This window comes from Kryptolebias marmoratus, linkage group LG1, assembly GCF_001649575.2.
Source record: "Kryptolebias marmoratus isolate JLee-2015 linkage group LG1, ASM164957v2, whole genome shotgun sequence".
Taxonomy (NCBI): Eukaryota; Metazoa; Chordata; class Actinopteri; order Cyprinodontiformes; family Rivulidae; genus Kryptolebias; species Kryptolebias marmoratus.
The window spans coordinates 31,976,634-31,987,320 of NC_051430.1; the positions used below are offsets into that span (position 1 = coordinate 31,976,634).

Sequence of the window (10,687 nt, forward strand, 5' to 3'; positions counted from 1 at the left end):
GCCTCAGGTCTCTGTAGGCAGTGTCTGACTTCCAAGACTTCCAACATGCTCCGTTCATGCAGATTAAGCTCCCTCCCCTCCTTTTTGAGGGTCATTAGGCTATTTGTTTGCCTAACTCACAGAGATGTTTTGGTCACATGAATTTGAGGGTAAATAACTTGGCGTCAGGCTTAAGTTTCCGTTGGAAGTTTTAGAAAAGTTAAAGTTGGTCTTTCTTGTATAACCTAAATGGCTTCCTGCAGTTTAAGGATGATTGACATCCTGGTTTGAAGCTGACAGACTGCCCCGATTGTCTGAAATATAAAATAAAACTGTAGAAATAAAAATTTTTAGGAAATAAAGAAAATCTGAAGAAAGTCAGGGTTATTGATGGAAAATTGCTGCAACATTTAAACGGTTTTTGTCAGTTTGTACAATCTAAAAATGATCTTCCAGAAGTTTTTCAGGAACATTTATCAGAACAAGCTGAAAATAATTCCTGCATTTAGCAGCTTTTAGAAGGACCTTCTGCTAAATTAGGTTTTTGTCACCCAACCAAGGCGTCTGCAGCTACTGTGCTTAACTTTGGCTTCAGCCTTTATTAAGTTTGACTAATTTCACTGTTCAGTAATCCCTTGTGTGTGCCGCTGGGGCAAATCTTCGTGTTTCTCTTGTTTTTGTGTGAATAATGAAAATTGGTCTTCTGTGCATGGATTTAGCATCAAAGGTCTTCTGTTGGAGGGAACTTTATAATTACTGTTTGAAAGTGACTTTGACAACTGAAAGGCGCACAACAATAATATAACGATAGAAATGATTCCAGAGGGACACTCCGGCCATAAAAAAACGAAATAAAAAAAAGTAGAATGTTTTTCAGGAAGACAGAATGATTACCATGAGACTCCAAACCCAAAACATGTTTATAGTCAGAGTGCTGGCTTTTTAACACTTGTAATATTGAATGCATAAACATCCTAATATGGGAGCGATTCATGCACTCTTCAGGTTTTCTGTGGACATGTCTGTGGACATCAATTCCATCCCCCATCAATACTCTCCCTTCAGAGATGAAGAGCAGTAATTCAGAGCTGCGTCTCAGTCCGCTTGAGCCGTGTTAAAAAACAAACAAACAAAAAAAAACAACATCTGATTAATCAGCGTGCTGTAAATGTGTGAAGAAAGCTGTTAACGTTTAAATCTCCCTGAACGAGAAGCTGCTCTGCAACAAGAGTTCATGATCTGAGCCTCAGGTCTGGAGTGGGTCACATTCAGGAAATCTGCTTCCTTCATTTCTCTGCAGTTGTGAGGATAAGAGTAACAAGTCCTACGGACCCCCTGCTCGCTCAGTGTCATGGAGGACAGTTCGGTTCCACACTGCTGGACTGTTTTTTTTTGCTCTCTTCCTTCTTGTAGAGAAAAGTCTGACATGTGGTGCAGCGAGACAGATCTGTTCAGTGAGAAATCAATGGTCCAAAGCAAATTAAACCCACAGTGACGCCTCATGTTGCTTCTTTCTGCTGGAAGATAATTAGGTCTTCTCATTTCCAGTGGCAGAGAGCGGAACAAGATGCCAGTTTGTTCACTGACTCACTCTTTAATGTACACTCCATTAGTTCCTGCTCTGAAGTGGTCCATGAGTAACCACAGAACTTTAAAAGGCCATCTGTGCACAAATTGTTCATCTTTGTAGTTGCTGTGATGTTCCTGCAACATTTAAAATGTGGTAATACTGTTTTTAGAGAGTAAAAGTTAATTAACGGCTCTTCGGGCATTCTGGTGGATATCTGGTACTTTGTTAGATTACTTTTTAAAAACTATTTATTTTGTATCACAAATAATACTTTGCACATGTTGTATTACAAATTAATTCTTATAAATGATTATTGGTAAATTCAAATGGTTTTAAAATAATCCACACCAGCTGTAGTCAGATCCACACTTTTTATCATTTGTTACTTGGTTAACCACATGGATGGATGGATGAGGAATGAATGGATAGATAACCCATCACCTCCTCATCTCCTCTGTTTCCTTGGGAATACTCTCCGTCACTTCATCCAGATCCTTCCAGAGTCTCTCTTTCTCTTCTACATCCCATCCAACCTGTGGAGCAGAACCACTGACAACATTCAGACACATCAGCCTATCTGACTCTTCTCACCTCGACTTGCTAACTCCTCCTTCAGGACCAGCCCTCCTCCATGTCTCTTCCTGTCCACCCCATGGTGAAACATCTTAAAACCTGCCTTGCTGCCCTTCCTCACAGAACATCTACCTTCCTCCTCTGCATCATGTCAGCCAGCTCTCTACCTTTGCCTGTCATTGTTCCTACGTTCAGAGCTGCTACCCTCAGTCCTACTCTCGTCTGTCCTCTTGTCCCTCTGTCTCCTGGCACGTTTCCCTCCTCGTGGTCTTCCACGTGCCCTTCCTGACACAACCCTCCCCATTTACCCAGGCATGGGACCAGAGATACACTGGCTTGTGCTCCCTAGTGGCAGGTTTCTAATTAAACTTCTGTGTCAAAATATTTTGTTATCTTTAAAAGGAACGTATTTTTGTAATTGCAGATGACTTCTGACTGTTTTTTCTTCTGTACAGTAAGCATAAATGAAAAGCCTACCATTGGTGAGGGTGGCACTGTATCCCACAGTATTAACTGGTGTCAGAACAAACCAAACCAGTGGTTACAAGTCTGTAATTAAACAGACTCACCTCTGATGTAACAGCCCAGAATTAGCAGGACGAATGATGTCAATAAGGCTGCAGATGCCTGTAAAGAAGTGATATTTGTTCCAATAATCGTATATATTTAGAACGTCTTGCCTTTTCTTCTTAGGTGAATGAGATTTACCACGACGAGTCGCTTGGGGTGCACATCAACGTGGTTCTGGTGAGGATGATCATGCTGGGGTATGCCAAGGTGAGTTTTAAAGTCCACTGGATTGTTTGCAAGACTTGGACTAAAGGCACACTGTTCTCCCATCATTTGGAGCCTTTCTTTCCCCCAACATCCTGGTGTAAATGTTCCTGGGAAGGCTGAGGTGTGGGATGTGTGCTGTTCAACAAAAGGTCCACAGTATGATATTTGCCATAAATATATGAATTGACAAAGAATTGCTCTTGGCTATATATACTGTATATGCATTATTATTATTGTTTTTTTCCTGTCACATTACTCATTCCTACCCAGTGTCTTAAAGGATCTTGAATCTGTTTACATTAGTACTGTAAAGATGTTCAGAGCAACGAGGTGAAGCTGAAAACAGGCTTATTGTATAAAACCTTCACAGTAAAGTTTGCACTCAGAATAATAATAATGTGTTCGGTATGTCTGCAGTATCTTTCATTCACACTCTGCAGAATAAGCAGTGTTAAGCCTTTTTTTTCTGCCTCTTGTCTGTCAGTCTATCAGCCTCATTGAAAGAGGAAACCCATCACGGAGTTTGGAGAATGTGTGCCGCTGGGCCTTTGTGCAGCAAAAAGGCGACCCTGATCACACCGAACACCACGACCACGCAATTTTCCTCACCCGCCAAGGCTTCGGCCCCACGGGCATGCAGGGTAAGGTCAGGCATGATTTAAATCGGAATTAGCCGGCAGCACCCTGAGCTGCCCTGAGATTAGAACCTGAACACAGGTCATCCATCGATGCACAGCACTGAAAACGTCTTTTAAAAGTCATTTAAAACACTTCCATCCATCCTGAAATCTTCTGAAGACGTTGTGGGGTTCTCTCTGACTCCTATTATTTCTTTCTGTCCCAGTTAAAACACACACAATGCCACTGATGAGCTGAACAACAGAACTGGCTCCTCGTCACTGCTTCAGGATAAAATAATCTTTGGTTTGGTTGGGGCGGGGGCGGGGGGGAGCGGCGTAATCCATTGATTTGAATGTAAAGGGACCAGAAGGATGGCTGGAGTTTTATTTCATCAGAGGAAAGCTGATTTGAAAATAATCCGTTCATTTATCAGAATAATAATTCACGGCTCCACAGAGCAACAAGTTCATGACTCATAATTCAAAGCTCAACAGGACAAAAACAGTCACTTCTGAAGCTGCTTCATCTGACAGGGAATCAGAGGAACAGCAGGAAGGATGGTGGGAATTTTCTCTTTAATTGAAATAATTTATTTATGAAGAATCTCATATAGAGGGTTCAACAGAGAGACGACTCTGCAGAGACCTGGGCTTGTTCTTCTTCTCTTCTATTAAAGATGAATAATATACAGTTCTAACAGCAACAAACACTCTGTGAGCTTCTACCTCCTCATCTGGATAAACTAATATTACAGAAAGAAAAAGGGTGATTAGTTGTATGTAAAAAATACATTTTCCTGCTCACTGCTGATCGCAAGAGTGCTAATCACAATCTGCTGTGATTTAAAAAAAAATCTCTACTGTATCAGGATAAAGTCTGAATCATATTGGGATTAAAGTTCACCTCCGTGTTGAGTTTGGCTCAAAAACACTTGAAATCGCTTCATTAATTTTTGTTTTTTGAACTTTTAGGCCAGAGTTTAGAGCAAGGTTGCATACTATTACATAAACTGATCAACTTTTCCTCTTTCATCTTCACTTCAGTCTCACTTCATGTGAAAAATATCAGCATGAAGTGGGGAAACAGAGAATCGTGAGCCTTTCCTCTCCTCACTTGGCATGCCAGAACGAAAATAAAAAGGTCATTGTGTTTTGAATTCTTATTTGCAGCAAGTAATGCATGTTTTTTCTTTGTAGCACAGGAGGAGTGAAGCATGAGTGACAGATATGGGGTTAAAGTCTTCCTTCTGCAATCTGTAAATGATGAAAAATAGAGTATTTCATTCTTGTTCCCTGTGGGGACGCTTTGTAATTGAACTGATTTCAGGGCTACATTGAAATATTTCTTGTGCACGACTTAAACCGTTCAACCAATCTACTCCTGCCTGCAGCCCTTTAACTGTACAGTTTTTTCCCTTTGATGCCTGGTTGTGTAATTTCCAGCTGAATACAGAACTTTAATTTTGCTTAAAAAATAAAACCTCAACAGCACTGACAATATGCAAAATGTTTAATTTGATTATTCTAATTTTACATTTGGATGATCATCACAGTTACTACATGCTACGATGAAACTTTAAAAAACATGTAAATAACATAACATCACTCCAGACCAATAAAGACTGAGTTTTTAAGCTGGCACTCTCATAAACAAAACTAGTTTGTTCCCAGGCCTTTGATAAATTGCCAATTTTCAACCAACCATATGTTATTTAAAGCTTTTGAGATTGATAATTTAAATAACTCAATGTTGAAAAATTCCTCATTGTGATTCTTTTTGCCAGCACAGGTCCCAAATACTGTATGTATTTGATCAGAAGTGTTGGCATTTTTTTATTGTTGTATTTTAAAAATTCAATTCTTACACTTTAGTATGGTGGCTGACAGGTGCAAACATGCAGCAACCAATTAAACAAACAGCAAATTGCAGAACAAACTCCAAACGAGTAAACGCGCCACAAACACGTGAGTGATGCGAACTGCAAAACACACAAACACAAATCCTCACAGCTCCACACAGTTCTTTATTTACTATTTATTAACCTTTATTTATTTCTGTTTTTACTTTTTAATTGCGAACTAATTTGAAAAGCTTCATTTCCAAGTTTCCTGCTCCATAAAGCCCACGTTGTTTAAAGCTACCTTTCAATTTCCTGAGTTCAAACAAGCAAAAGAGAAAAAAAAAACTTAAGATGTGCTTTCACACATTGGTTTTACATGTTGTAAATGAACACGTTAGATTATTTAATTATATAAAAACTTTAGATTTTGGATTTTATCAATTTAAATCTGGTGCGAAAACAAATTGGTAATTCCTTTTTGATGGTTGAAATTCAATAAATGTCCCCATTTCTCCGCAGTTTGGGTTGATCCCTTCAGGGACATTAGAACATGGTGGATATGATGGCTTTGATGTGCTTCTGTAGTTAAAACAGAATGATTTTAATGGAGTCTGGGGACAAACACCTTCCAATCACCTCTCTGTAGTCTTCCCTTCAGCCACAGTTAGACTCTGACGAGTCTAGAGCAGCTTTGGAGGCGAAGTGTCATTAAGCTTCTCCGTTTGTGTGTGACATGTTTTCAGATGGAATCATTGCAACAGATGGATGGAAACAAACCACATTATCAGATTTCAGCCCACTGACAGTGAACAGACATTAAGAGTTGATGAGAAAGATGGAATGGCAACATTCATTTCAGTAAAGACCATTTCAACAGTCAAGTGTTTTCCACCTTACAGGATTTAAAACCACACAAAGAAGCACTTGGACTTTTACAATTCACCCATCATGTCCTCAAAGTATAGCAAAACTTTCCGTATTTTATTATTAAAGTTTAAAATCTAAATAAAACATCCTTAATGTTAAAGCTTTAAAACTAAAATGTTTAGTAAGGTCAGTGTTTGTGCTGATGTTGATGAATATTTAAATAATTGCGGATGTATTTCAGGTTACAGATGGAATATTTGATTTACCAACAAAATATTGTTGCGTTCAAACAGGCATTTTTACCCCAAGGTTATAAATTTTGTTATAAACTCACAGCCATTATCAGAAAAGTAAAAAATGGCACTTAAAGTGTTTTCTTTAGCTGAAACCTGAGTAACAGCAGATTTAGAAAAAAGGGACACTAAGTACATTTTGCCTGCCTGCATCTTCCATCCTGCTGGGATGTGCTGGACTGTCTCTGGGACATCTTTACCCAGCCTCCATCTTGGGTCCTGCCTGGTATGATGGTCCCCGGCCTCCATGATTAGTGTCTCTGTCTGTCTTTCAGTCCTGCCCTTTCTAACCACTGGGTGGGTTTATTGATATCAGCCACTTCCTCAATCTGCCGGTGGTACATGCCGTGCAGGGGCTTATCTTTCCATGATGGTTCCTCTTTCTCCTCTTCCACGTTGGGTTTCGGCTGCCTGAGATGTTAGGGTGAAACCCTCCATGCTTTGTGTCTTGATGTCAGTGGCCTCTCTCCCCCTTTGGCCAGGTTATTATACCAGCAGGGTATCTGATGACTGGCACCACATCTGTGTTGATGTCTTGGACTTTGTTCTTCCCATCCAGCTGTTTCTTCAGGACCTGACTTACTCTCTGTAGGTACTTGGTTGTGGCTGACTCCCTTGTGGCCTCATCCTGGTTGCCATTTGTCTACAGTATACCAAGGTACTTGTAGTTATCCTGGACAACTGCAATGTTGCCTTCAGGTAGTTCAGCCCCTTTAGTTGTGATCACCTTGCCTCTCTTGGACACCATTTGGCTACACTTATCAAGCCTGAATGACAGACCAATGTCCTTGCTGTAGATCCTGGTGAGGTGGAACAGTGAGTCGATGTCTCGCTTGATGTCATCCATGTAGAGGAGGTGGCTGATGACTGTTCCACTTTGGAACCAGCATCCATAGCCACTCATTGCAACCATCTGGCTGAGGGGTTCAGGTCCATGCAGAACAGGAGTGGGGACAGAGCATCACCTCGGTATATGCTGCATTTGATGCTGACTTGTGCAGTTGGCTTTGAATTAGCCTCTAGAGTAGTCTTCTACATTCCCATTGAGTTCTCAATGAAGACTCTTAGTGTCCTGTTGATGTTGTACAGCTTCAAACACTCCAGTATCCATGTGTGTGGCATGGATTCAGAGGCTTTCCTGTAGGCAGTGCACAGGTTTGTGTGTTTGGTTTTACAGTTTTGAGCTACAGTTCTGTCGACTACTACATGCTGCTTGGCTCCCCTTGTGTTGGTGCCAGTTCCCTTCTGTGCCTGTTCATCTTAGCTGCTATGATGCCTGACAGGAGCTTCCATGTTGTACAGAGGCAGGTGATTGGCCAGTAGTTAGAAGGAATTGCCCCTTTCTGGGGGACTTTCATGATCAAGACTGTCCGGCCTTGGGTCAACCACTCAGGGTGGGTCCCTTCCACCAGCAGCTGGTTCATTTGTCCTGCTAGGTGTTCTCAATGAACGCCTAGCAGGCATTTTCCATGAACATATATATATATAAAATATGTGCTTTATTTTTTTAAGGACTCAGTTTACTTTGTTTTTGAGAATTCAAAGCTTACATTTATTATTATGCATTACTCATTTAAAGTAAGCTAAAAAAGTGTTTAATTCTTCCACATCAGCATCATTTAATCTGTCAGTGATCTCATGATATTTTAAACGGAGCGGTTAGTGGGTAGTTAGCAGGATATCTTAACTTGACTTAACATAGGTCCTCTTTACACAAGGCCAATCTCCTGGAAACGTTAAAGATTTTGAGATGTTGATTGGAAAAACGTTACACGTTTACACAGTGCTGCTGTTCTCATTTAACCTGCTGTAGTTTCCATGCCAGGCCACTAGTTGGCGCTGACACAAGCAGACGCCAGTCTCTCCAGCATGTAAACAGCTCCATCCAAAGTGGTGAATACATGGACTTTAGTTTGGACTTAGAGTGAGGTTGGGTTGCTGCTACATGTTGACAAGGGTGAGTAACATAATTACTGTTGTTGATGTACTCCTGCATGGGCAGAACAGCTAATGACTCCAGCCTTTGTGGTGTGCATGTATGATTTTGTGGCTTCCTTTGAAATGTAACGAAAAGTTCCACTCGGACCTGGGTTTGAAGTTTTAGTGTCAGATAATCCGACTGCTGTTGTCAAGTGATTGAACAGCAGAAGTCCAACATGAATGTTAGAGTTTCACTGAAAAACAGCTTCATATAAACAGCCCTCAGTTGCTCCTAATCAGTCTGGTTTGGAGTTTGCGAAGATAATTAATCCAGGGTGCTCTAACAAGGCTTGGTTAACCCTAACTTTCTTCTCTTATCCTAGATTTGTTTTGTGAAACAGCACCCTATTCTGGACTTAAACATGGAGATTTAATTTTTTTTTGGGGGGGGAGACATAGATTAATAATAATAGTGTAACTCCCCATTGGAGAATTAAACTCAGTTCTCCCACATGACAGGCAGAGTTACTCACCACCGTACTAACGAGGACCGAGTGTTTCCTGGAAGCTATTTATTCATGCTGGCTTCACTGCTTCGGTCCTCAGGCGGCACATCTGTGTCCTGCCTTCAGCAGGTGTACAAGGGACCAGGCCACTTGTTAAGCTGATGGAGGATGGGGGGGCATCCTTTTTGAAAGGCAGAAGTGCATCGTTTTGCCTATATGAATAGTGAATATGCTTTCTGTTGTTTATTTTTATTTCTTAAATGCATAGTTTCTTCAAGTGATATTTTAGGGAGGACAACCTCTGTTTTTTTCTGAGGTTTTAGAGGCATGCAGCTTCTGATGCATTCTGTTTCCTGGGTTTAAATATTAGAGATTGTTAACTAAAGTTGTCTGAGAAAACCCACAGAAGCACTGGGAGGATGGTTGTTTGTTTGATGCTCATTGTTTGTTTATTTTTTACACACAAATGTTTCATTGCAGGATTTTTTGGTATTCAATAAATTATTTTTTCTACTACAAGTCCAAATGTCGATAATGTACCTTTCTATCTATCCATCTTCATTTTTCTTCTGCTTACTGAGAGCAAACCAGAGGACTTGTTTTTAAAACCCGGACAGCTGAAGCTGAACTGTGACGAAGATGACAGTTCTCCTCTGATGACTCATCAGGTTTTACAGAACCTCTCTAGAGTCTCAGCCATCCTCCTGCAGATCCTTGGGCTTTTAAATTGCCCTTTAGGATCACCGTGAGCAGTTTTGTTTTTTGTGTTTTTAAATTGATTTATTTATTAACCTTTATTTAAACAGGCACACTAACCATAACCTCCCCAGTGCCTCCAATTCTTTCCTATACAGGCCCCAATTAAGATAGGCCTAAATAAATATAAATAATCCCACAAAAATCTCTAAAATTTAAGCTTAAATGTAGATTTATTTATTTATTTTAATATAACCATCTAAATGTTGAATATTGCTTTTGATCATTTGAATGTTTCTGATTTTACATTTCCCTTATTTTTCCTGCAGGTTACGCTCCAGTTACAGGAATGTGTCACCCTGTCCGGAGCTGCACCCTGAACCATGAAGACGGCTTCTCTTCTGCCTTTGTTGTGGCTCATGAGACCGGACATGTGTAGGACACACACACACACACACATAGATGTGCATAGTGATTTATAGTCCAGTATAACTGGCTTACTTTGGAGCACACTGCACTCAGTCACGACACTTCAGAATAAAATTCACCAAGACTCAAACATATTTGTGTTTAAAACTAACTATGTAAGAAAAACAAGCCTTCATCTAGAGTAATATAGTGTGTGAGAGCCATACAAATCACTACAGGTTAGTGACAAGATTCATTCAATTTTTGGATCTTTGTGGGATTCCATGAGACAAGAGCTTAATTTTAAATGCAGACATCCAATTTACTGCATTTGTAATCTGGAAACATTAGCACAGTCCTAAACATAACCTTTAGGTATAAGTACTGTAGTGCTGGGTGATATAGAAAAAAATCCTATATCACGATATGGATCATTTTATATCACGATAACGATATATATCATGATATACCCCAATTACGTACGTTGTCAGTTATTCTCTGAAAAATATGAAAAAATAATCTAATTTCTTACTNTTTTTCAAGCTTTATTTCGAAGTGACATTTAACTGAACTTTCACAGATGAGATCTGCTGCATTTTAGTGCAGCAATATATATGTACCTGTTAGACGTAACAGT

At 40.0% G+C, this 10,687-nt stretch overlaps 1 protein-coding gene across 4 annotated transcripts in view; it reads left to right on the forward strand.

Annotated features, from left to right (window-relative positions):
• The window catches only part of adamts3 (ADAM metallopeptidase with thrombospondin type 1 motif, 3), a 102,468-nt gene that overhangs the window by 55,572 nt on the left and 36,209 nt on the right, over positions 1-10,687 (forward strand). For all 4 annotated transcript variants that reach the window (XM_025008066.2, XM_017426341.3, XM_037974903.1 and 1 more), the window contains exons 6-8: positions 2,816-2,899; positions 3,384-3,540; positions 9,972-10,077. In XM_025008066.2, the coding sequence (XP_024863834.2) occupies positions 2,816-2,899; positions 3,384-3,540; positions 9,972-10,077 (347 nt within the window). The remainder of the gene's footprint in view (positions 1-2,815; positions 2,900-3,383; positions 3,541-9,971; positions 10,078-10,687) is intronic.